This window comes from Zosterops lateralis (assembly GCF_965231275.1).
Source record: "Zosterops lateralis genome assembly, contig: HAP1_HAP1_SCAFFOLD_309, whole genome shotgun sequence".
In the NCBI taxonomy this organism is placed as follows: domain Eukaryota; kingdom Metazoa; phylum Chordata; class Aves; order Passeriformes; family Zosteropidae; genus Zosterops; species Zosterops lateralis.
Genome location: NW_028154389.1, coordinates 9,379 through 36,088, shown reverse-complemented (window position 1 = coordinate 36,088; position 26,710 = coordinate 9,379). Strand labels below are relative to the sequence as shown.

The following is a 26,710-nucleotide window of genomic DNA, read 5'->3' as shown; positions in this document are numbered from 1 at the left end:
TTACCTTATCCATAGCAGCTCTAGTGAGCTTCAGGACCTCTCAACATTTTTCCGGTCCTAACAGAGCCTGTGCCTCTGTCCTTATTCAATTGCCTATTCCCAGCAATTCATCTAAGGTAACCCCATGTAGAGGATCTCCAGGTTGTCTCTGTGTGGCAACTGACTCCTGCGCTAGGGCTTGCCAGTGAGCTTGAAATAACAAAAGTTGGTGGGGTGTAAACACAAGCTTAGAAATACCCCGACAATCTGCTGGCAACAGCAAATATGTACCCCAGATATAATCCAGCATTTGCCGAGCAGGCTCACTGAAGTCAACTGGGCAGTGACACCTCCTCCCGGTGCAGGATTATTTATTACCGGGCATGCCATCGAGCTCCCTGCTTCTATCATCTGTGCATCCCCTCGTTCTACTTCTTTTCTAGCTAGGGCACTCCATGCCTCCCTCCGATTCCTGGCCATTACCACTGTCAAATCTGATTCAACTTTTGGAATAGTTTTATCGCTCTCCCCAGTCCATGGTAATGGACATAAATCTGTCAGCTGACCCGCAGCGACTGGAGGCATTGGGGGAGCTGATGGTACAGAGTCTGCAGCTACCGTATCCCCTCTGGTGGCACCCATTTGCTCTGGAGGCACATGTACTGTTGTACATCCAGGAGGCAAGGGAAAGTCCGACTCTGATGAATACGTCAGATTCATTCCCTGGGCTGCTACTGCCTGCTGAGCTGCTCGTTTTTCTACTTGGTGTTGCAGCAGAGCATTATGTACTGCCCGCCACTGTTTCCCTAACTTCTTAGCTGTTTTATCATCATCTAAACTCGCCTCCCATATCTTATCCCCAAATTTTCGCCATTCAGAAAGCTTATGTACTGTATGGGGGTTTATAAAGCACCCCTTAGCATACCCATATGCTAGCAAGCCTGGCAACTCCTTTTTAATATCTATACCCTGGACTTGCCATTTTTCTAGCATACAGGCAAATAAATTATATGCTGCTTGCCTCTCCATATTAGTCAGCGCTGTGCAGCTCCCAGAGGTCTTCGGCAGCACGTATCAGCCGGCCCCACCGATGTGAGCACCGGGGCGCGGAAGCTCTTCTTTCGCCATTTCTCTGTCGGCCTCACCGATGTGAGCACCGGGGCGCGGAAGCGTAATTGCCTCTTTCGCCTTTCTCAGCCGGCCCCACCGATGTGAGCACCGGGGTGCGGAAGCGTAATTGCCTCTTTCACCTTTCTCTGCCGGCCTCACTGATGTGAGCACCGGGGCGCAGATAAATCATATGCTGCTTGCCTGTCCATTATATCGTCAGCGCTGTTGCAACTCTCCGGCTTCGGCAGCACGTATGGCTCAGGACCACCTATATGGCTCCTGAGGGCGTTATCCCTTCCTCGTTTAACGCCGACCCGGTTGCATCAGGCCCCAACCCTACTTCTCCAACCGTGGCAGACGTGCACCAGGGCGCGGAAGCTCTTCTTTCGCCGTTTCTCTACCAGCCCCACCGATGTGAGCACCAGGGCGCGGAAGCTCTTCTTTCGCCAGGCACAGGCAGACGTGCTCCCCCTTTTTCTTTTAGTCGAGACAAGAGGCAGCTTTAGATTCAGGTCCCTGTTCGGGCGCCATTTGTCGGAGAAGGGAGACGCAGACACCATTAGGTCATCAGCAGAACTCAGTTTATTTAAGTACAATCTTGAGTTATATACTTTGCTTAATTAGCTCATACATATTGCAAAAGCTAAGCTCCTAATTGGTAGTGACTATACAATAGTTTACTTCATGTTATATCAGCATATTACAACAGTTTGTATCACCTTGTAGCATTTAACTCCTCTTTCTCATGATCTCAGTTCCTCTCCCTCATCCTCATGCTGGCCTTGTCCTAGCTTCTAGTTCTGAGAGCCATTGTGTCTTTTCTGAAAGCTATTGTGTCCTTTATCTCTTCCCATTTCTCAGCTATCCTCTCCACACCCAGCTACCTCTTTTCCCCCTCTCTTCCAAAGCCTTCCCCACTGCCCCCCAATCCACCACCCCTGTCCCCATGCTTGGTTTTGGGGGGTTCCAGGCCCCTCCTGCTCAGTCTGGGGGTCCCATCCACCCTTTCCCTTAATTCAGGCAGTTCCTGGCAGCTTTTTCCTGGGAGGAATCCCTGAGTTTGGGCATTTTTGGGGTGCAGTTTTGGAGAGGGACAGCTCTGTCTGGCTTTCCCCTCCCTGTTGTGGCCTCTCAGCTGCCCCCAACACCCTGGGGCTGCAGGTCGAGGTCAGGGGCTCCTTGAGCAGCTGCCCCAGAACCTCCACCCGTGTTGCAGCCTGTTTTTATTGTGTTTTCAACTGCAGCTCAGTTTCAATGGTCAGTTCTATAACACCCCGCCCCCTATTTTGTATTGTTCTAGTGTTATTTATCCCTAAGGGGTTGCCCCTTTCCCCTGTATTGTTAGTTTTGCCTGGTTGTCTGTCTTCCCTAGACCTGCCCTGCCCTCCTCCTACAGAATTGTCAATCCTTCCCTAACCCTGACCCTTCTTCCAGACTGTTCCCTTTCAATCCCCCAGCCTTCCACGCCCTAGTGGTGACTTTGGGCTGTTCCCTCCCCTTGTGTTCTTTCCCTGGTCTATGTATTGTACTCCTGCCTTGTGTTCCTCCCCCATGTGACCCTTATTGCTTGGAAACTGTGTCCTCTCCCAAGACCTCCCCCGCTTATAAGCCTCTGCCAGCCCAGGTTCTGCCCCCTTTTTCTGTCCCCGACCCTCCGGCGAATAAACACCTTTGGAAATCACACAGGAGGCCTCTCCCTGTTCCTTGTCCCGGCCCATGGACACAACTTCCATCTGTGCACCGCAGCTGCTTCGTGCTACAGCCACAGCCACACCCCGGATGGCGTCAGCCCTGGGGGGGGCGGCCACTCTTGGGGACGGTGCTGGGAGCAGCTGGGCAGAAGAACTCCGGCCTCGAGTCACACCAGGGTCTCCCAGCACAGCCAGAGCCGCTGGGCCTGGGGTCCCCAAAGCCCTCAGCAAGCCCCATGTCCTTCCCAGGAACCCCTTAACTCCCTCAAACCCAGCATCCCCCACAGCCCCTGCAAGTTCCCCCCATGGCACCGGCCATGGCCATGTCCCCACATGTCACTGGCCATGTCCCACCCTGTCCTCACCCGTGGCTGTCTCCCCACAATGTTTCCATCCCTGTCATTGTCCCCCACGTCCTCATCTGTACCCGTGTTCCCCCGTTTCCCCATGAATGAACATGTACCCCCCAAATATCCATGTGTCCCCATGTCACTCTCCATGTCCATGTCCCCTGTCATCCCAACCATGTCTTAGTTCCATGTCTTTATTTTTACCACAGTGTTGGATATTTTAAATGAAGAGAAATGAAAAGCAAATGAAGGCCAAAAGAAAAGGATTTCCCTGTCTGGCCAGCTGAGGATCCACATGCTTAGATGGGAGGGAAGTACCATTTTTGGAGGGGTTTCCACCGCAATCTCCAAAATCTTGGTCTTTGCCCCAGATCATCACCATCTGGTTGTGGAAGACACTCTTGGGCAATAGGAAATCAAAATCATGGAATCCCTGAGGTTGGAAAACACCTCCAAGACTATCCAGTATTTATTGATGCCCCCATGTTGGAGTTGAGACGGCCATGAACTCAGAGTGCTTCAACAAAACTTGAGAGGCCTTCAAGTATCAGCACCTTGTTATCTAGAAGTTCTTCATACCTTTTCTATGTAGCAATCCTCCAGGCAGCTCCACACAGCTCAGGCTCTTTTACTCCTTCTTCTCTCTTTCTTTGGCAGTTCCAGCTCACTGCTTCCTGTCCCTAGAAAAGCCACTGAACCCTGTCTGTCCCTCATGCAGTGGCTCACCTTATCTGTCCCTTGCCCAGCCTCCTGTCCCTTCCTCCTCACAGCACGGCCAGCAGATGCCAACTGACTCTCTACCAACTAACTCACTTTTGTATCACACCCATAGCTGTGAGGGCAAGGCTGTTCTCACTCTTCAGTAATTAACACAGCTGCAATATATAGGGGCAGGATTGCCCTTAGCACTACATCTGTCTCCCCATACCCCCAGAAGACAGAATTGAACACAAAAGATTTTCTGGGGTTGAAAGACAACAAGTCTGCTCCCCCCAAGGAATTCCCAATGTCCGTCTGTGTCCCAATGGATGTTCCTGCCCCCGTGTTCATCCAGGTGCCCACAGGGAGACAGGAACCAGTGCAGCCCCCCCAGCCAGGTGTCTTCCCAAGACGGATCACCAGGACCACGGATCACCAGGGCTCTGCCCAACGGGGTCACTGGGGATCATCCAACGCCGATCCTCCCATGGGGGATGGAGCTGGAGCAGCGCACGAAGCTCTTCCTGGACTCGGGGCACTCGCAGGGCTTCCCTTATGGCGCCTCTGTTGGTGTTGGGTCAAGTGAGAGCTCCTGGAGAAGCTCTTCCCGCACTCAGGGCACTCGTGGGGCTTCCCTTATGGTGCCTCTGTTGGTGTTTGGTCAAGTTAGAGCTCTGTGAGAAACCCTTCCCACACTCAGGACACTCGTAGGGCCTCTCCCCGGTGTGGATGCGCCGGTGCCTGATGAGGTTGGAGTTTTGCTTGAAGCCCTTCCCACAGTCGGGGCAGCGGAAGGGCCTCTCCTCTGTGTGAATCCGCTGATGGACGAGGAGATTGGAGCTGACCCGAAACCTCTTCCCACACTCAGGACACTCGTAGGGCCTCTCCCCAGTGTGGTCACGCTGGTGATTTCTCAGGTCGGAGCTCCATCCAAAGCTCTTCCCACATTCCCCACACTCATAGGGCCGTTCCCCAGTATGGACTACCTGGTGGCACATAAGGATGGTGCAGTTACTGAACCTCTTCCCACATTCCCCACACTCAAAGGGCCGTTCACCAGTGTGGATCTTCTGGTGCCGGATCAGGTGGGAGCTCCACCTGAAGCCCTTCCCACATTCCAGGCACTTGTGGGGCTTCTCCCCTCCATGAGGCTTCTCCACCAGCTCTGAGCTCCGCCTGGATCTCCGGCCGCCCTCCTGGCACAGGGCGGCTCTTTCCTCCTCGCAGCTCCCTGGGCTGGGTTTGCAGCCCCTCCTCCTGCGGGATCTCCGGGGCTTTTCTCCTCCTCCATCTGGGCACTCATTGGCAATGAAAAATCCTGGTCTGGGGGAAAAAACAAATGGAAAGCACCTTAGTCTGGGGGTTCCTCCTTCCCCAAGTTATTCTCAAGAAATCAGTGGGCACCTTCTGTCTGTAATAACCTCCAAAACACCAGGATTCAGCCCAAAAGTCCTCCAAACATCAAGATAAAATTCAAAAACTCCCCAAACATCAAGACTCAGGGAAAAGCTCTTCTAAAATACAAAGATTCCACCCCTGGCAAAAAACAGAACATCAATATTTAGACCAATAAAGCTCAGAAACACGAAATTTACCCCCATGAAAATCATGGATCCCCCTCCTGGTCACCTGCTGCATGTGGAGGGGCAACACTCCTGGGGCTGGGGGGAGGCTGCAGATACAGGGAGGGGTGGAACCTTCTGCTGCCTCCTCCTCCTGCTCCTCCTCCTCCTGTGTCCCTACTCCTTCTAACACTCCATTTCCTCCTACTGTTCCTCTTTCTCCTGCACAATCCCACCTTCTCCTCCCATGTGCATCCTTTGACTATTTTGTTTTTCAACCCTGCTTCTCCTTCCCTTCCTCTCCTGCCCCAGGCCCAGCACTCACTGCCAGCTCCCTCTTCCCCCCAAACCCACAGCATCCCACCGGAGGGGCACGGATGGAGCTGGGGCAGCTCGGGCTGGGGCAGCGCTGGGCTCTCGGCCGCTCCCGCCCGCACTCGCTCCCCACTGCAGCCGCTCCCGCCACGACAGCGCGGGGGGACTGAAGAGAGAAACAACAAGGATGACACCTCACCACCTGAGCCTGGGGCTGGACAACTGGGCTCCAACATGCAAAATGGACCAAAACATCAAAGTTTAGGACCTCGTGACCAGTCGTCCATGAGGAGACCATTTCAAGTCCACCTTGAGTGTAGCCCTGGTCAGGCTCCTGCCCTGCCCAAGGTCTGCCCTAAAGAGCTTTCAATAAATATCTGCTTTATTCTCTAGCTCTGTCCAGTCTCTGTTTCAGGCCAGCCTTCCCAAGGCATCATTCTCCCAGAGGTAATTAAGGACATGGACACCCAGAGGGGCAAGAAGGGAAGTCCAGAAGGGATTTAGACAGCAGGGGATGGATGGTGTTGGTGTGCTGGGAAGGGTGAGGGGGAAGGGGAGGGTGCAGGATTACAGTTAAGGCAAGAGGCAGCAGGAGGAATCTCTGTGGTGAGAAAGAGGATGATGGAAAAGAGCAGGAAGAGAAAAAATACTGAGGACTGGGACGTTTTCAAGCAGGGTGTAATGCTCAAACTCTGGGAGCTGATGCAGATGGTTTGTAGCCCCGGTTGGCAGGAGAGGCAAACAAGGAGGTCAGGATCCCAGGGGGTTTCTCTGTGCTGGGGAGCGGCAGGAGCGGGCGCAGAGGGGCGGCACCGGGAGCACGGGCTGGGGGCCTGTGGGGAGCTGCGGGGCCGGGCCGGGGCTGTGGGGCAGCCGGGGCTCAGCGCCGGGCGCTGCCTGACCCCACCACCCCCCGGGCAGGGCCGGCACTGGCCCCCGGCCCCAGGAGGCTGCGGGACGCCCCGGCCGCTGCCCGGCCCCGTGGAGCTGCCGGCCCTGCCCGCCGGGGGAGCCGCCTTTGGACACTGCGGCACCACAGGCACCGGCTCTGGGATACGGGCTCTGCAGGGCACGGCCAGCACAAGCACCAGCGCCAAGGAAGGAAGGAAGGAAGGAAGGAACAGCTGGGAAATGTGCATTATCCCGGGAAGGATCCAGATCACCTTTGAAGGATCTTGTTTGGGCCCTGCAGAAAGGAATGATTGTGCAGAAAGCTCAGCAGCTGTCAGAGGATGAGCACCCACAGGCACTCAGGGGGGCTGCACGAGGGGCACAAGAAGCCCCTGCAGCACTTGGGCACAAAGGCACAGCAGGTGAAGGCAAGAAGGGAGCAGGAAAAGGCCAAGCTGAAGGCAAAGGCCATGGCAGAGTTTCCACAGCCCCTGAGGGATGAAGCCCAGGGCCCAAGGGGGCCCCAGCACCGAGGGGACGGGCTCGGCCACAAGCACCTGGCACAGGCATTGCCCTCCTCGGCAGGGGAGAGCCCACCCAAACAGCCCCTGCCAAGGAAGCAGGGATCCATCTGCAGCCCACAGGGACACTGCAAGCACACACAGCAGCACCCTCAGCAGGAGCAAGTCCAGCCCTGCACGGACATGGATTCCTAGGGCTGCCAGAGCTCCCATTACACCAGGGACCCACCACACTGGAGCCCTCGACAACATTCAGGCTGGGGCTGCATCCACACGAGGCCTTTCCTCATACACACAGGGGCCTCTCCACCCACTCTCAATCTTACACCTAAGGGGGAAAAGGCCAAAAATGTCTTTGATTATCCAGGGGACAAGTGGGAAAGATGAGGGGCTGTGTTTTATTCAACCACTATTAGCAGATGTGGGGGATGGGTTTGAAATGCAGGAAGTTTTCTTTGCTCCTCATTGTGATTGTAATTTACTGGGAAGGCCTTTGATGGCTCAATTGGGAATGCAAATTAATATTGTAAAAGGTGATACAGAGGCCAGTTCTCTTGTACCTCTGTGTCAAATGTCTGGCAAGGCCTGTGCTGAAGTGAACCCACAAGTGTGGGCAGCCCCAGGGAAAGGGGGAAAATTAGATTCCCAGCCTCTCCAAATCACTCTGAAGCAACCAGCACTGTTGGGAAAGATGGGACAGGAAGGACTTATGGATATGATTGTCTGGTAAGAAATACTGCAGATGAAAAACCTGTGAGTGCAATAGAAATGAAAGCCAGCTTTGACATGTAGGCAAGGGAGGCAGGAAAACGGTGATTAGCTGGAGATGGGTTGAAGGGCAGAAACAAAAGGACTCAGGAATGCAGCCTTTCCACTTTGCAAGGGATCAGGGAAAAAGCAGATAAGAAAAGTAGTCTTTAGAGTTTAGAATATAAAATGACATGGTAATATAGTAGTTCTCATAGGCTGCATGCAAAGTTTGTAGGTTTTGGATCTTGCACCGGTTGGTCACTGTGAATTAGAATATTCAACACAAAAAGAGAGAGAATGGATTGTAACAAGGTGCCCTCTCTCTTGCTCTTGCTCTCTTGCTCTTTCCCCCCACGCTCTTGCCCCCTCTCTCTTATCCCTGCTGTCTTATCCCTTCCCCCACTCTTACCTCACTTCTACCCCTGAGCTCTCTTCTACCCTCTCTCTCCCCTCTCTCTCTCGGGGCTTCCCTCCAGCCCAGGCTGGTGGCTGAAGGCAAAGCCCTCTTTACCCACCACCCTTGTAATAAAGCCACGTGTTTCTAGAATATCTCAGCTCTGCAGAGTTCCTTGTCCCTGCCGTCCACGGATGTCACTACACAGCACGAGTGGTGTCTAAAAGCAAAACCCTATTGCAAGGGAGTGTTATATGTGTGTATTATAAAATTGGCTTTTCGCAAGATGTGTGCTATATGATTAATAACATAGTAAGGATATAGGATATAAGTTTATTTCTGCTATTGGTAAAAGAAGATTAGATACAATGGGAGTAGTTGATGTAATATGCTTAAACTGTCTGTTTGGTTGGGATAACATCCAGTGAACATGTAAAGAGGACCCTGCTATTGATACACCAACTATCAGCATCTCCCACCTGCAGAAAGCACGGACCAAGGCCCAAGCTGGACGCGATAAAAAGGACACAGCCACGAAACACGCATGCTCTAAAAAGGCGGACCCAAGGAGGGGCCATGCAAAACAGTTCCTGGAATATGGAAACTAGTTTATGGAATTTTATGAATATTCATATATCGATATAACGGGAAGGGTATTTAACGAGTGTCTCTGAGAAAGCAAAGTGTGGACTTGGCTGAATGCCGAGTCACCCGGCCGGCCGTACTTGGCTTTTTTAATCTCCTAATTGTCTTAATTATTTTATTAAACATAGTTTTTTAAATTTACCAAAAAGTGAACCTCGTTTTTCACAATTGGGAATTGCAGGACCTGGATTGACGATTCTCTGCTCCAGCTAAAACATTGGATGACTTTTTAACCCCACACAGCCTCAATGTTATGGTTTGGACATGGGAAAGGGAAGAAAACTTGAGAAATGAAAAAAAAACCCAAAAATTATTGATGCTCAAGCCATGGCTCCTCCAGACTCAGAAAATGAACTGGAATTGTATGTGAGTGTTAAACAGGGCCAGGCCAAAGGAATTCTTGTGCTAAAATGTTTAAGCCAGTGGCCAGAGTGGCCCCACTGTCTGCAGAATTGTGCAGCCACAGCTTGAATGGGACCTGAGGCCTGAAAACTGACAGCACAAGGATCTCCTGTTGTCCAAGTCTGGCATCAAGTTCAGGCTTTGAGAACCAAAAGAGCAGGGCTGGGTTATTCCAGCAGGAAACTTGTTCAGTGGCACAGGAGGATTTAGAAGTGAGGACAGGGGAAGGGTTTAACCCAGCCTCCTGTTGGAACAGCCTGCACAGGGGCTGGGGAGAAACCCATGACTGCACTGAGGTGACAGAGCTCCAGAGCCAGGCTGGGAGAGATTGATGAGACATTCCCTGGCCTCAGGGAGAAAAGGTGTTTCTGGATGGGGCTCCAAGGGCAGCAGAAGGGAAAAGAGTTACAAGACACGCTGTTATTCAGGAAAGGGAATCAGACAAAGCACAGGTTACCCCCCACATGGTCAGCTCAACCGGCAGAGCTGTGTGTGCCTGTGAGAGCCTGGGACTGAAATGCCCTGAGCAGGAAGGCTGAAATATCTCCTGCTGACACCATGTCACCCAACAGGGGGCCAAAAGCAATTCTGACTTCTTCAGTAATCACTGGATCACTTAGAAAGGTATTTCTGAAACAAATAATTCCAAGAGAAAGGACTGTGGAAGCAATAAACTACAATAGGGGAACTCATTTTACAGGAAAGATCCTTCAGGGGGTTCTGGCAGCTTCAGGAACACAATGGGACCTCCACAACCCCTGGCACCCCCAGAGCTCAGGTCAGGTAGAAAGAATGAATGGGGAAATAAAGAAACACCTTTGGAAGCTGCTGACAGAAACCAAGATGCCACAGGTGGGGCTTTTGCCATTGGCTCTGGCAAGAATAAGAGCCAGATCCAGGGCAGATATTCAATTATCTCCCTTGGAATTGATCTTTGGAATTCCTTCCCCTGGCAATTCTCCACCTAGTGCAGGCTGGAGATAAGGGATGTGTATTTAAAGCAGCCTGTGGCCAGAATCCTGTCTCCTGTGAAATCTCTCCCACTGGAAGCTGGGCTGGCACAGACCCTGCCTTGGGACTTTGCTGTTCACACCATCCAACCAGGACATGGGGCCCTGCCTGAGGAGTGGGAAGAAGCACCACTGGGGGCCAAGTGGCCCATCCCAAGTGTCCCTGAGCACAGAAACAGCCCCAGCACAGCTCAGCACGGGGGGACCCCTCACCCTGGGCTCAAGGGCTCGGAAGGCCCAAAGGAGATTTGGACTTCCCGGCTGCAGGAGGAGGATGGGAGGCCACGACTGACCCGCCCTGAAGGCACCGGAGCAGCAGCCAGGGCTCCACAGCGGGGGAAGCCCCTGTGCCTGCCCACAGATCCTCTGCTGGAATAGTCTGCCTGGGCACCTCCTGGGCCATCTCCAGACACTGGGGGCCCAGCCTTGCTGCCACTGCTTCAGCTTCAGGGCTTTCTGTGCCTGCACTCGCCACAGGGGCTGGGGAACACAACGGGACAATTCCACTCTGGCTCTCAGTCACACTCACACACGGGGCTGGATGGGATCACATTGCTCCAAAATATACCAAGTTCAAATTTTCAAAAAAAATCTTATTTCTCTAGTCAGGCTTGGTTTGCCTTTGCCCTGGGAAAGGAATTTTAAATATTATCTTTTAAAGGATGTTACACCACTCAACAGAGATGAGTTTAACATCTCAGCAGACTGGGAATAGCCCAAAAGACACCCACAAAGACAACGACCATCAACAAAACATCAACGACCATCAGCAAACAGCAACCAACATCTGCCCCAGACACTGCCCTGGAATAGCTGGAGACACCTGGTCTGGAAAAGGCTGATGAGGAAATCCAGGAGTGAGGACCTAATTAACATCAGAGGCAAAGAAATCCGGCTCCAATAGGAAACCCAATACTCAGAACTCAGCGACTTGGAAGCAATGAACATCAAACCAATGGATTTCTATGGGTTCATGTAGAAAGTTTAGGAAAAATCCAGTAAAACTCACGTGTCATGGAATGATTTTCTCTGCACACCCTGGCTACGAGTGGATGAAATGATTTCTGTTGCACATCCTGGCCAAAATCAAGTAATGCCTTGACTCTCTAACACTAAAAATATTGTTGGACAAATTCTGTTTTTCTCGCAGTTTCTGGGACAAGATTTCACCACCAGAATAATTTCTCATGATAATCCTGCTTTTATATTGTCAGTTATGTTTGGACCAGGGGTGAGAATCAATTCCTACTCCTAAGAGGAAAAGTAAATAAAACTTGATTACTTTGAAATGTTTTTGTCTATGTTTGTGTGAGGCTCTTAGTGATGGCAAAATTTCTGTTTGGGTTTTTCGATGTTCATCTTTAGGCCGCATTTTGCAAAACTGGAAGGGCTTTAAAGGTGACCCTTTAAGGCATAAACAGGTAAAAGAATTAAGCAGTTAAGTTAACAGTTAAAACAAAAGCAGATTGTGGGGGGGCACATGTGAGTCATTCAGTGGCTGCTCTGGAAGAGAAGCTCCATTCCAGGCAGCCAGGAGAGGAGCTTTAGAAATGCAAATTAACACTGCTGGGGAAAAGTGGGGACAGTGCACCAGGCTCTTCTTGCCTGCGGGAGGAATTGGGCTGATTCCCTCTGCCCCTCAGCCCAAGCTCTGCCTGCTTGCACAGATGGAATTGGCACAGCCAAAGGCAGAGCCCACAGGGAGGAGATCTGACTCTGCAACACAAATTGCTTCAGCTGCAAAGGGAAACAGCCAGTGGAGAATGGTGTGAAAACTTCACTACAAGAAGTGGGGGGAATCATCCCTCTCCCCACTCCAACATGTGCTGGCACTGTCTGTGTCACACAGGGAGCATCAGACCACTGGGCTGTTTGTGCTACCACAGGCTCAGAGAAATCACTTGGGAATCCAAGTCTGGGATGATTTAATTAGAGAAAAGAGATCAATTGATGCAGCCCTGGCTGGAGGGAGCCCCCAAAAATGGGGAAAAGATGAACGGCCACCACAACAAATCCTACAACACCCTGGACCAGCCCCTGGGAACCCAAACCAATTCATACCAGGAGCCAGAGAACACATTGATCATTCCAATGGCACAATTAGATTACAAGATGTCCACGAAATAATAACCAACCAGACAGATCCAGCTCCTCAGTCTGGCCCACCAATCCACTCAAACCAAGAACACAACATTTCACCACGGGCTGGGATCAGATTATCTGTGAGCAGAAGGAGGAGGACAGGGTGGAAAAGCAAATGACTCAAGATGCTGTTGGCAAAGAGATGACAACAGAAAAGTGGGGAAACAGAAAACAAAGGAAATAAGAAAGCAGCTCATGTTCCGGTCCAAACGTGGAAAGGATGGGAATGGGACACGGTTTGGTGGCTCCCTGGCACAGCAGGGGTTAAAGGAATGCTCTTTCTCCTCTGTTGTGCTACAGCAACTCTCATCTTTGGGCCCTGCACCACACCTTGCTGAGGGCAGCTCATTCACAGCTGAGCAAGGGAATGCAGGTGGCAGCCAGGCCTCCTGAGCCACACACGGCTACAAAAGGACAGGAACTGTTAAAAATGACCCGATAATATTGGCTTTGACATTTGTACATTAGTCTTTATATGTGGTTATTGATTTCAAGTACAGTGGAATTTATAATCTCTTTTAGCTGCTTGCTAATAAAACTTATTTCTCATTTTAGTATGCACAGTAAAGCCCATGGAAATAGTAGTATGATGAGTGTTATGTTGATGTATTCACCTTACAGCTTATAGAAATAATTATGTGATGAATGTATTGTACCACAGGCCTTAGCAAAATATAAAATGTTAAAATCCTTCTTGTAACCGAGAGAACTGTGTAAAGCAATTAGGTTGTTTCCCACATCTGCTGACTGACCTCTCCAAGTGATAAGGGTGACACCAACCAGAGCACGGGAGAAGAATTAGAGAAGAATTTGTTACCTGTTCAGTATCTGGGAAGTGTGAAACAACAAGATGAAGCCACAAGAAGAAATAAAATATATTGACCTGATCCACAGGATGTTATTTAGATAAGCCAGAACAGAAACCCAAAATAAAGCAAAGTTTCTATAACAATGAAAGCTACCAAGAATATTTGAATAATGCATGAAACTCATGAACATGTATGTGCCTTAGTAAAGTAACAGTACAGAGATAACACTGTCTTAATGCACCCACGGGTCCCTTGGCTGATCGCCAGGAACACCCAGCGCGGGACATGGTCCTGCTTTTTCCCTTATTGAACTTTTGAAAAATATTCTAAGACTGAATATTCGTTTTTCTCAGAGTTGAGGTCACTGACAATAATCCCAAAACCAAAGAGGACCCAGCAAGAAAAAACAGAGTCAACGAGTGAATCTGCTTGGAGACAGGGCCGGGGACTGGGAGATAAGGGAGCAACGGGAGAATCCATCAGTTTCAGAAAATGTTCCTCATTGACACGGACTGTGCTCAGCCAAGGCCCTGCGAAATTCCTGAACACGGAGAAGAAGAACAAAGACCGAGCAGAGCCGGGAATATCGGATGTTCTACAAAAGGGGGGCGCATATTAACGAGGACATGCAGGAGGCGGATCGGGAAGTCGGAACTTTCCAAGGACCTTCGCCATGGGGCAAAGGGACAGGGAGATGCAGAAGGGAAAATCAGGAGAAAAAGGAGGCCGCGTCCTACAACAATTGGAGAGACCCCCCAGCAAAGGCCGCACGGCCTCTCCCTTTGTTCAGGAATAAAGTCACTTTTACAGGACTCCTCGGGCTCCTGTGGGGACACAAACCTCTGGCCACTTCTGGGAATTTTCCCGCACAGCCCCCCCCGGGGACAGGGCGGCCACCTCCGTCCTCCCCACAGGAACCGGGACGAGCCGGCGCTGCTCCGGCAGCGGCTCCTGCCGAGGCAGCGGCGGGAAGGAGAGCGCGGGCAGCCGCTCCCGCAGCGCCCTCAGGCCACGGGCAACACGGCGCCGACACGGCACAAGGAACCCGCCGGAGCCCCCTGCCGCCCCCTCCGCCCGCAGCCAGCCCCGAGCCCCGGCAGAACCGAGCGCGGCTCCCACCTGCGCTGGGGCCGCCTCCGAGCTCCGCCAGTGCCGCCTCACTGGGCTCCGGCCGCTGCCGCCGCTCCCGGGCCCGCACACGCGCTCCCACAATGGCGCCTCTGCCCAGCCACGGGCGCCCGGGGGGCGGCCCCGGCAACGGGCTTGGCCCCGCTCCGCCCAATCAGCGCGCGAGATCCCGCAGTGACGGCAGAAGCAGCCAATGGCGGCGAGCGAGGCCCGGGCTGTGCACACGGCCCACACCCGCCCCGCGCTCTCAGGCCCCGCCCCCGGGCTGTGGGAGGGGAAAGCTTTTCCCTGAGTCTTGATGTTTGGGGAGTTTTTAAATTTTATCTTGATGTTTGGAGCACTTTTGGGCTGAATCCTGGTGTTTTGGAGGTTTTCACAGACACACGGTGCCCACTGACTTCTTGAGAATAACTTGGGGAAGGAGGAACCCCCAGCCTAAAGTGCTCTCCATTTGTTTTTTCCCCAAACCAGGATTTTTCATTGCCAAGGAGTGCCCAGATGGAGGAGGAGTAAAAGCCCCAGAGATCCCGCAGGAGGAGGGGCTGCAAACCCAGCCCAGGGAGCTGCGAGGAGGAAAGAGCCGCCCTGTGCCAGGAGGGCGGCCGGAGATCCAGGCGGAGCTCAGAGCTGGTGGAGAAGCCTCATGGAGGGGAGAAGCCCCACAAGTGCCTGGAATGTGGGAAGGGTTTCACCCGGAGCTCCCACCTGATCCAGCACCAGAAGATCCACACTGGTGAACGGCCCTTTGAGTGTGGGAAATGTGGGAAGAGGTTCAGTAACTGCACCAGCCTTATGCGCCACCAGGTAGTCCATACTGGGGAACGGCCCTATGAGTGTGGGGAATGTGGGAAGAGCTTTGGATGGAGCTCTCATCTGAGAAAACACAAGCGTGTCCACACCGGGGAGAGGCCCTACGAGTGTCCTGAGTGTGGGAAGAGGTTTCAGGTCAGCTCTGATCTCCTCGTCCATCAGCGGATTCACACAGAGGAGAGGCCCTTCCGCTGCCCCGACTGTGGGAAGGGCTTCAAGCACAACTCACTCCTCACTGTGCACCGGCGCATCCACACCGGGGAGAGGCCCTACGAGTGTCCTGAGTGTGGGAAGGGCTTCTCCACGAGCTCTACCTTGACCAGACACCAGCGGAGGCGCCATAAGGGAAACCCCGCGAGTGCCCCGAGTGCGGGAAGAGCTTCGTGCGCTGCTCCAGCTCCATCCCCCATGGGAGGATCGGCGTTGGATGATCCCCAGTGACCCCGTTGGGCAGAGCCCTGGTGATCCGTGGTCCTGGTGATCCGTGTTGGGAAGACACCTGGCTGGGGGGGCTGCACTGGTTCCTGTCTCCCTGTGGGCACCTGGATGAACACGGGGGCAGGAACATCCATTGGGACACAGACAGACATTGGGAATTCACTGGGGGGAGCAGACTTGTTGTCTTTCAACCCCAGAAAATCTTTTGTGTTCAATTCTGTCTTCTGGGGGTATGGGGAGAGAGATGTAGTGCTAAGGGCAATCCTGCCCCTATATATTGCAGCTGTGTTAATTACTGAAGAGTGAGAACAGCCTTGCCCTCACAGCTATGGGTGTGATACAAAAGTGAGTTAGTTGGTAGAGAGTCAGTTGGCATCTGCTGGCCGTGCTGTGAGGAGGAAGGGACAGGAGGCTGGGCAAGGGACAGATAAGGTGAGCCACTGCATGAGGGACAGACAGGGTTCAGTGGCTTTTCTAGGGACAGGAAGCAGTGAGCTGGAACTGCCAAAGAAAGAGAGAAGAAGGAGAAAAAGAGCCTGAGCTGTGTGGAGCTGCCTGGAGGATTGCTACATAGAAAAGGTGTGAAGAACTTCTAGATAACAAGGTGCTGATACTTGAAGGCCTCTGAAGTTTTTGTTGAAGCACTCTGAGTTCATGGCCGTCTCAACTCCAACATGGGGGCATCATTAAATACTGGATAGTCTTGGAGGTGTTTTCCAACCTCAGGGATTCGATGATTTTGATTTCCTATTGCCCAAGAGTGTCTTCCACAGCCAAATGGTGATGGTCTGGGGCAAAGACCAAGATTTTGGAGATTGTGGTGGAAACCCCTCCAAAAATGGTACTTCCCTCCCATCTAAGCATGTGGATCCTCAGCTGGCCCAGACAGGGAAATCCTTTTCTTTTGGCCTTCATTTGCTTTTCCTTTATCTTCATTTAAAATATCCAACACTGTGGTAAAAATAAAGACATGGAACTAAGACATGGTTGGGATGACAGGGGACATGGACATGGAGAGTGACATGGGGACACATGGATATTTGGGGGGTACATGGTCATTCATGGGGACACGGGGGGAACACGGGTACAGATGAGGCCGTGGGGGACAATGACAGGGATGGAAACATTGTGGGGAGACAGCCACGGGTGAGGACAGGGTGGGACATGGCCAGTGACGTGTGGGGACATGGCCATGGCCGGTGCCATGGGGGGAACTTGCAGGGGCTGTGGGGGATGCTGGGTTTGAGGGAACTGAGGGTTCCTGGGAGGGCCTTGGGGCTTGCTGAGGGCTTTGGGGACCCCAGGCCCAGCGGCTCTGGCTGTGCTGGGAGACCCTGGTGTGACTCGAGGCCGGAGTTCTTCTGCCCAGCTGCTCCCGGCACCGTCCCCAAGAGTGGCCGCCCCCCCAGGGCTGACGCCATCCGGGGTGTGGCTGTGGCTGTAGCATGAAGCAGCTGCGGGGCACAGATGGGAGTTGTGTCCATGGGCAGGGATAAGGAACAGGGAGAGGCCTCCATTGTGATTTCCAAAGGTGTTTATTCCCCGGAGGGTCGGGGACAGAAAAAGGGGGCAGAACCTGGGCTGGCAGAGGCTTATAAGCGGGGGAGGTCTTGGGAGAGGACACAATTTCCAAGCAATAAGGGTCACATGGGAGAGGAACACAAGGCAGGAGTACAATACATAGACCAGTGAAAGAACACAAGGGGAGGGAACAGCCCAAAGTAACCACTAGGGCGTGGAAGGTTGGGGGGTCAGGGTTAGGGAAGGATTGACAGTTCTGTAGGAGGAGGGCAGGGCAGGTCTAGGGAAGATAAACAACCAGGGCAAAACCAACAATACAGGGGGAAAGGGGCAACCCCTTAGGGATAAATAACACTAGAACAATACAAAATAGGGGGCGGAGTGTTATAGAACTGACCATTGAAACTGAGCTGCAGTTGAAAACACAATAAAAACAGGCTGCAACACGGGTGGAGGTTCTGGGGCCCCTGCTCAAGGAGCCCCTGACCTCGACCTGCAGCCCCAGGGTGTTGGGGGCAGCTGAGAGGCCACAACAGGGAGGGGAAAGCCAGACAGAGCTGTCCCTCTCCAAAACTGCACCCCAAAAATGCCCAAACTCAGGGATTCCTCCCAGGAAAAAGCTGCCAGGAACTGCCTGAATTAAGGGAAAGGGTGGATGGGACCCCCAGACTGAGCAGGAGGGGCCTGGAACCCCCCAAAACCAAGCATGGGGACAGGGGTGGTGGATTGAGGGGCAGTGGGGAAGGCTGTGGAAGAGAGGGGAAAAAGAGGTAGCTGGGACCTGAAAGAGTGGGGGAAGGGGCTGGCTGGGACCCCCAAATTGCATTAGGAGGGGTCCCAGTCCTCCTTTCTAGTCCCCAGAGGCAGGGAAGGTTGGGCTGGCGCAGTGCTGGGCTCTTGGCCCAGCCTGGGTGCCCCCCATGCACCCTGTCCTCAAATTTCCCTGGTGGCTTAGAGGAATCCTGGTGCCTTTTGGGGTTCACTGGGTGTCATGTTGGGGTTCAGGTGCCTCCCAAGGAGTCCCCAGAGTGGGGTGACACAGGGGGGACACACAGGGGGTCCCCATTGTTGATCCATCTGGGGGCCTGTTCTGCTCTCCTCCCCCAATCATGGTCCCTCTGCAGGGTCCCCCCAAGTCTCTCCCCAGAGCCTCCCAATAAACGAGACTGGGGTGAACTGGGAAGCTTTATTGGGAACACTGGGAGCAGTAGGGCAGGGACAGAGTGACAGCAGGGCTGGGGGGACACACGACCCCCCAAAATCATCTTGGGGACGGAGCGGGGTGTCCCGGCCGGGCCCGAGGCTACGGGGAGGGGCTGCGGCCACCGGCGGCTCAGGAGCTCTGTGGGCAGAGAAAAGGGGGTGACACCAGGCTGGGGGGCCCCGGGGGGGGGCACACACGCTCTGGGGGAGGGGGGACACGACCCCCGGGACCCCCCCTCACCTTCTTGCACAGGCAGAGGCCCAGCCCCAGCGCCAGGAAGACGAAGCCCAACACGAAGCCCCCGATCCCCGTCAGCATCTTGGGGGGTGCGGGGGCCGCTTTCGGGGGCGGGGGGGCGCAGGATCCGGGAAACAGCGGCGGCTGCCGGGAAGGGACTGGGACGGAATGTGACAGGCTGGGATGGACTGGGACAGACTGGAACACCAGGATATACCAGGGCTGGGACCCAGCGGGACCAGAATTGGGGCACAAGGGATCATATGGGATTTATTGGGACCACACTGAGGACTACTGGGAACATGCTGAGGGCAACTTGGTGCTGTTGGCATATAGTGGGCATGATTGGGATTGTACTGGGAGTAACTGGAATTATACTGGGAGTGACTGGAACCGTAGCAGTGGTGAAAGGGCGCAGTTGGAAAGATGCAGGGGGCAGCTGGGGTCATACTGGGATCGTACTGGGACAGACAAGGTCACACTTGGAGTGACTGGAATAATACTGGGAGGATCTGGAGTGACTGGCATCATATTGGGAGTGACAGGGATCAAACCAGACTCATACTGGGAATGCCTGGAAGTTACTGGGATCATACTGGGGGTGACTGGACTCATTCTGGGATCATGCTTGGTGCAACTGGGACCACAATGGGGCCAAATGGCATCCTAGAGGGAGTGACTGGGAGTGAGTGGGTTCATACTGGAAGTGTCTGGGGCCGTACTGGACTCCTACTGGGAGGGATTGAGAGTGAAAGGAACCATACAGGGCATGACTGGGAGGAGCTGGGACCATGTTGGGGACAACTGGGACCTTATTGGGAGTGACTGGGACCATAAAAGCTTGAATGGAGTTTCAATCCTGAGACATTCCCGGGGTGCAGCGGCAGTTCCACATCCCCAGCCTGGGGGGTCGGAGCAGGGGAACCTCTGGCAGCACCTTCAGGGCACAGCTGAGGGCTGGGGGATCCTCCCCCACTTCATTTTCTCTCCCCAGTTCAGATCATCCCCTCCCATTCAAATCCCCTCCATTCGCATTTTCTCCCCACAATAAGACTTTCCTTGCCCCAATTAAACTTTTCTTCCCAATTAGGCTCTGAGTCCCCTCCCCATCCCCGGCTTCTTCCAGGTTTCTGTTGGATTTTCCTGTAGCTTTCCTGCAGAAAACTCTTCCTTTTGGGGCGATGGCTGAGGGTCCTCTCGGGGTCCACTCCCTTTCCAGTCCCTTTTTCCAGCTCTTTTCCTCAGCTGACCCAAACCTGTGGATTTTGTGGGGGGGAGGGGTCGCTCTGCTCGGGGGTCTCGGAGGTGCCGCCAGGGAGGCCCCGAGGCCCCAGCGCGGTTCCCTCCGGCCCCTTGGAGCATTTGGAATCTCCAAGTCTCAGCCCTGGCTGTCCGTGGGATTCAATCCGCCTGCAGGGTTTTCCCCCAGAGCGGGTTTATTTCCAGAGGGGTTTGTGGTTTCCCTTGGAGCCGGGGCCTGATGGCACCGGAGTGGCCGCGGGTGCCGGGGCAGGAAGGGCTGTGGGACGGCTCCTCCTGCAAACCTCCGGGAGGGGGACAAGGGCTGGGGGGAAATAGACAATAAACAGAGAGACATTGCTGCAGAAGGGCCTCATCTTGCCTAAACTAAAGTGTCCAGTACCAAGTAACACCTTGAGGTTTTGGAAATCCCAGAGCCCAAGTTGGATTCCCCCGTTTGAAGCTGAAGGAGGAGCTCCACTCGTGACTCTGCTTCATAACGACGAATGTGAAAATTCACCACAATTCCCGGTTCTCTCCCTCCTCTACCCAGCGGTGCAGGGAGAAGGGATGGGAGTTACGGTCAGTTTGTGCCGCTGCTTCCCCCTTTAGGGACAGGAAGCCTTGCCCTGCTCCGGCGTGGGATCTGTCCATGGGGTCAGACCCTGCCCTGTCCAGCGGGGTCCCTCCCCAGCCGTGCGGTCACTCCTCGGCCCGGCCCTGAGGCGCGGGGCAGTCCCGGGGCAGCCGCGCTGCGGCCCCGTCAGCGGCACCGCCGGTTCGTGCCGGGCAGGAGCTGCCCCGAGGGCTTTGTGCCGCCCCGGGTCCCTGGAGGAGTCGCTCGGCGAGACGGGCGAGGTGGGAAAGAAAAAAGAGACTAAAATAGAGAGAAGAGACTAAAATGCAATCAATGGGCTGCACCAAGGGCATCTCTCCTGCTCATGTCTGAAGCAGCTGCACCGAAGCACAGGCAGGGGGTGAATACAATAAAATACAGAGAATAGAGTAAAATAGAATAAAAAAACTACACTGGGGGGTCCTCGGTGCCCGGTTTCACTGAAGAGCCGCTCTGTGGGATGGGCACTGCTGGGTGTGAGCAGAAGGGCAGCGCCGAGGCGGGTGCAAGGTGTGAATAGAATGGAACATGGAGAATAGAATAAAATACAAGAAAAGAACCGCACCGAGGGTTCCGCGCTGCCCGTGTCACGGAAGAACTGCACCGAGAGTGGCGAGAAGCAGCGGCAGTAGAGAATAGAATAAAAAATAACAGAAACCGCACTGGCAGTGGCCGCTCCCTGACACTAAAAGAGCAGAACCGAGGGCTGTTTGGAGCAGCACCGAGGGGTCTGTTGCCTCATCTGAGGCATGGCGATCTCGCCAGGGAAACCTTGATAGAAAAAGGGAGGACTGGACAGATAAAACGTAGGTCCGCTCAATGTGATTAACACTACGCAACTCCTTTATTTCAAGAGAAATGGTGTCTTTTATACACCTCTATATAGTTTACAGTTTGGATAGCTCAGTGATTGGCATATAGCAAGAAAAAGAATGCAAACACACATTATTTTAGTTACAATTAAGGTGGCTACACATGTGCCTACTAACTACTTCACCCAGTAACCTTCAAACCTTAATCTTTTCCCAAACACCTTAAGAACTCTTTTCTAACTGCGCCACAACCCTAAAAGAATTTTATCTGCGTCATGGCTCCAAGGCCCCGACAAGGCCTCAAACCAGGCCTTGACCAGGCCTCAGGTCAGGGTAGTTCAACATTCTGACATAAATCATGATCTCCTACCCTGAGGAGATTAGCAACAAATCCCCTTTTTTCTTTTGAACTACCCAGACCGAGTCAAGGACGCGACCAATGGCATTTTACATACACTACAACACACGAGGCGCTACTATTAATACAACTATGATAATAAACAAAATGATTCCCTTTTCCCAGTGTTTCCTTAAAAATTCTTAACTTACGATGTTAATAAATTCACACACTCTAAAACTAATCTTGACTAGGTTCAGAAGGTTCAGGATTATCGGATGATGTTCCAGGTAGATCATTGTCATCTTGATTGTCCTCTTGATTGTTCTCACTGTTCGATGGTATTTTTGCCGGAGGACACGCATGGGTAAATCGACTCGGGACCCAGACAGAACCAGCCTTTGTGGATACACACATGTATCCACGACCATTAAACAACACTTGACTTGGTCCTTGCCATTCACCCGTCTGCATTTTTTTGTAATAAACATACAGTCCTGGAATTGCCTGCGGCCTTCCCTCTTTCACTGCGTGATGATGTATCACAACCGCAGGTTCTTCCCGACCTTTTGCTAAACATAAATAATTTAAAGTAAACAATACCTTTGTCAAACAAAAAAAAAGTAAACAATAACTACGTCAGTGTCATCGGTCTGCTTTTGTTTTGCAAGGTATTCTTTCAAGGTGCAGTTTGCCCTTTCAACAATGGCTTGTCCTGTGGGCGAATGAGGGATCCCTGTAGTGTTTCACCCCCCATTTCTGCATGAACCTAGCAATTCGTCGGCCGACATAGGCTGGACCATTGTCGGTCTTGATTTCCACAGGCACACCCATGACTGCAAAACAAGCAGACAGATGTCTCTCTACGTGCAAACCTTTTTCCCCTGGCTGTGCTGTTGCCCAAATAAATTTTGAAAACGTATCAACAGTGACATGGACGTATTTCAATCTCCCAAACTCTGGGACATGAGTCACGTCCATTTGCCACAACTCTAAAGCTTTCAGTCCCTTTGGATTTGTGCCCAGTCCCAGTCCAGGCCTGTGGTGACTGCATTGAGGGCAGGCACGCACAATTCCTTGTGCATCACTCAAGGGAATCTGAAATTGTCGGTGCAAGGCTTGTGCGTTTTGATGAAATGTCTCATGGCTGTTGCGAGCCCTTTCAAATTTGTTCTCGGGAGGAGCATGGGCGACACCGCTGACTGCAGCATCAGCTCGTGCGTTGCCCTCTCCCAAACCTCTGTCGCACTGATGACTCCGAATGTGCATCACACAGAAGACATGATGGCGTTGCCTCAGCACATTTCTCAGCTGCAGGAACAGTTCTCCAAGATGTTGATTCTGGGTTTGCCTGAGGAGTGCATCCTCAATTCTCTGCACAACTCCAACCACGTACAAAGAATCGGACACAACATTGAGTGGTTCCTTATTCCAGGTCTGCAAAGCCCAACAGACAGCCTTCAATTCAAGGGTTTGCAGGGTATCTCCTGCTTCACCCTTAATCACATGTTGCAGCCATTCTCCTTTTTGTTGCCAGACACACGCGGCCTTTTTCATTTTTCGGCCAGCATCTGTGAACACCGTTCTGCCCTTCACTGGTCTCAGTGAACACAAAGGTCTCTCCAACCAACGGTGTCTCGTGATCAGATGCCACATTGGTCCTTTTGGCTGTCTGTTGTGAACCACACCTGCAAATCCCAACAATGCTTCCTGCAATGCAACTGAGTGCCTCAACAACCACTCCAAGTCTTCATCTCTTGCGGGAATGCTGATGTCTGCTGGTTCTTTCCCGTCTATTTCAATGATTCTGTCTCTGCCCTTCTTTATCAAGGCAGCAAAAGCATCCGTCCTGCTCATGACACGACACTTTGGCTGCACAGGCAGAAACACCCACTCAATAACAGTTGCTGTAGAATCAGAGGCTATTTTTTGGTCAGAGTCAAATCTTTCAGGTTTTTGTTCAGAGTCATTCTCCCCTTTTTTCTTTTGCCATTGAAAGACAGTGGCAAGCGGACAAGCTTCAGCGTTGGACAGAAAGAGCAACAACAGAAGAAGTTCCACACGACGTGCACTCCAACCACGTTGAAGCTTTTCTGACACCGTCAGCAAAGCTTTCTGTTGCTCAGGGGTACAAACTCGCAAACTGTCAGCATCACTGCCACGAAGCCATGGCAGAAACGGTTGCAAGTCATCATTGGTGATGCCAACAATGGTTCTAACCCATTGCAGGTCACAAAAAAGCTTCTGAGCATCATGCAAGGTGGAAATGTTGTCATGTAAAGTGATCTTTTGGGGACGAATTTGCGCATCTGTGATCAGCCATCCTAAATGTTTCCAAGGAGCTGATCGTTGTATCTTTTCAGGCGCAACTTTCAGTCCTTGATGCTCTAATTGTGAAATCAACCAGTCAATCTTTGTCTTCGACAATGGGCGCTTTGACGCAATCAAAATGTCGTCCATGTAGTGATAGATCAATGTGTCAGAGAGTTGCTGACGAATTGGTCGCAAGGCCCAGTCAACAAACAACTGACACATGCATGGAGAATTTCGCATTCCTTGCGGCAAAACGACCCATTCATATCTTTTTGTTGGAGCCATTCGATTCGTGGACGGAATTGTGAAAGCAAAACGTTGAGTGTCCTGTGAGTGGAGTGGAATGGTAAAGAAACAGTCCTTCAAATCAATGACAACAATGCTACATCCCTGTGGAATCATGGTTGGTGCTGGCAGGCCTGGTTGCAAAGCACCCATAGCCTGCACCTGCGCGTTCACTTTCCGCAAGTCATGGAGCAGTCTCCACTTGCCTGACTTTTTTGGGATGACAAAAATCGGAGTGTTCCACAGACTAACAGATTGTTGAATATGTCCAGCATCCAGTTGTTCCTGGATCAATTGTTCTGCAATTTGCAGCCTTGTGTCAGTCATGGGCCACTGCTCGACCCATACAGGGTTGTCAGTCAACCAGGTGATCTTCAGGATGGGTGGCTGCTCTGCAGTGGCCACTAAGAAAAATGCGGGTCCGTGGTCAACACCAAGCCAAGCTGGGACAGTACGTCTCTGCCCAACAGTCCTCGAATCCTGGGATCCGAGGGCATGACGTACGGTCGTGCTACAATGACTTGACCCTCTTCGAAAGTGATGCAAATGGGGTCTGCGCTGATTGAAGGAATCCTCATTCCGCCCACTCCGATGATGTGATTGGTCGGAGCTTGCAAAGGCCAGTCAGAAGGCCAATACAATTGGTTCAAAATCGAAACGCCAGACCCTGTGTCAAGAAGAAGCTGTCGCTGAAGTTGTTCAGCACCACGCTGTAAAATCACAGTTCTGACTGGACGATTATTCAAATCCACAGTAAAAAAAACTTCATGGCCAGTGGAGCCAAAACTTCCATGCAGTCTCTCTTTTTGGTGTGGCTCCTTTGGTTGTCGGCGATGTGGCAAAAAGCTTTCAAGAGCCACAATCTGAGCAATTTTGCTGCCCTTTGGAATGGTCATAGGTGGTTGCAGGGCATAAGCCAGAATCTGAACCTGGCCAGTAAAGTCCGCATCGATGAGTCCTGGAATGACAACCACACCTTGCTTGCTCGTGGAGGATCTGCCAAGAAGCAAACCTCCCACAAGAGACTTGACACTATACAATGGGCCACAAACATTGGTGGGAATCAAGGTAACTTCTTTGTCTTTTAGAGTAACTTCTTTAGTTGTTTCCACGTCCACACCAAGACTCCCCCAAGTGGCAGGTTTGTTTTTAACTAAAAATCCATCACTGGCGTCTTTTGGGACAAGGCATCGACTTGTGTCTTCGCGCGGTGACGTGACGCGCTGTTCATGGAGTTTCCCGACTTTTGGCAAATTTCGGTGGCATGATTGTCAGTGTTGCACCTTTTGGCATGACCGCTTGGCATGACCTGTCTCACCGCACTGGAAACAAGTCATTTTGTGTAGCCTATTGCTGCGTGAAGACTTGCCCTTAGATTTACCTTTCGTCAAAGCAGCAGCAAGGATATGGCCTTGCTGTTTGATGGCATCGTGCATGGTCGCCATGAAAGCTGCATTCTGACTGTTTTGTTCTGCTCGAGTGGCTCTCACAAGCATCTCATTGAGGCATTGATTTAGAAGAATTAAAGACTGTAGTCAAAATAGATAGTGCTGAGATAATGTAGCTAGGACTTCCCTTTTGCTAACAGAAGCCAGACTGAAGGAACTGATAATCCTTAGAAGGAACTGATAAATCAGAGGAGCTGTCAAACTAGGTTTCTGCATCCTAAATAATCAATAGGCCCTATGAACACAATACAATCATAAATCAAACAGTCCTGGGAAAAACAGGATTTAGCTGTCACGAACACTAAAGTTTAAAAAGTCAGAGCTGAGGAAGACAATCTTACTTCATCATTTTGGGACCCCACCCTATAAAAAGACCACTGACCCATTTCAAAGAACAAACTACGCATGCTTGGTGGCTCTTTGGGCTAATTACCATACGAAGCGGGGAATGGGAGGTATCAGAGCTATGAATATGCATTTGTAGTTTGTGTATTCAATACTCCTGAAGATAAAAGACCCTGTGATGATCTGTAAATGGCGCGTGTGTTTCTGGGAGCTATCCCGCACGCTGCCCTGCGTCGTAATAAACATACACTTTCTAACTTTAAACTGTTAGAGAGTCTTTGTCCGTTGTAGTTGGATATTGGTATTAGATCAATGTCCATAGTTTTTTAATAAATCAGAAGTGCCTTGGATATCCAAGTTAGGCCTGTAAGCAAGGGTCAGTTGTAGTTATGAACTTACTTAAATGCTGCCAAGGGTTGTTCTCTTGCTAAGTTGTTAAATGGAAGTTATAAGCTAAATTAAGTGTTACTAAGGGTTGCTTTTTTGTTAAGTTGCTAAATATAACTTGGAAGTTATAGCCATAAGTTAGGTTAAATGCTATTAAGTGTTATTCCTCTGTTGAATTGTTAAGGTTAAGTTATAAGTTAAGTTAGGTATAAGTTCAGTGTTGTTCCTCTGTGGAATTGCTAGGCCTATGGTATAAGTTATCTTATAAATTAAGGTAGAAGATAAAATGCTGCTCAGTGTTGTTCAGCTTTTGGGCCATG

At 51.8% G+C, this 26,710-nt stretch overlaps 1 protein-coding gene across 1 annotated transcript; it reads right to left on the bottom strand.

Annotated features, from left to right (window-relative positions):
* Positions 1-4,407: 4,407 nt before the first annotated feature.
* LOC310923772 (uncharacterized protein) lies at positions 4,408-25,646 on the bottom strand (the record flags this gene model as incomplete). Its single annotated transcript, XM_083885704.1, has 4 exons — positions 4,408-5,152; positions 5,459-5,568; positions 24,559-24,614; positions 25,592-25,646. The coding sequence occupies 4 exons, from the start codon at positions 25,644-25,646 to the stop codon at positions 4,408-4,410; spliced, it is 966 nt and encodes a 321-aa protein (XP_083741830.1).
* Positions 25,647-26,710: the final 1,064 nt, after the last annotated feature.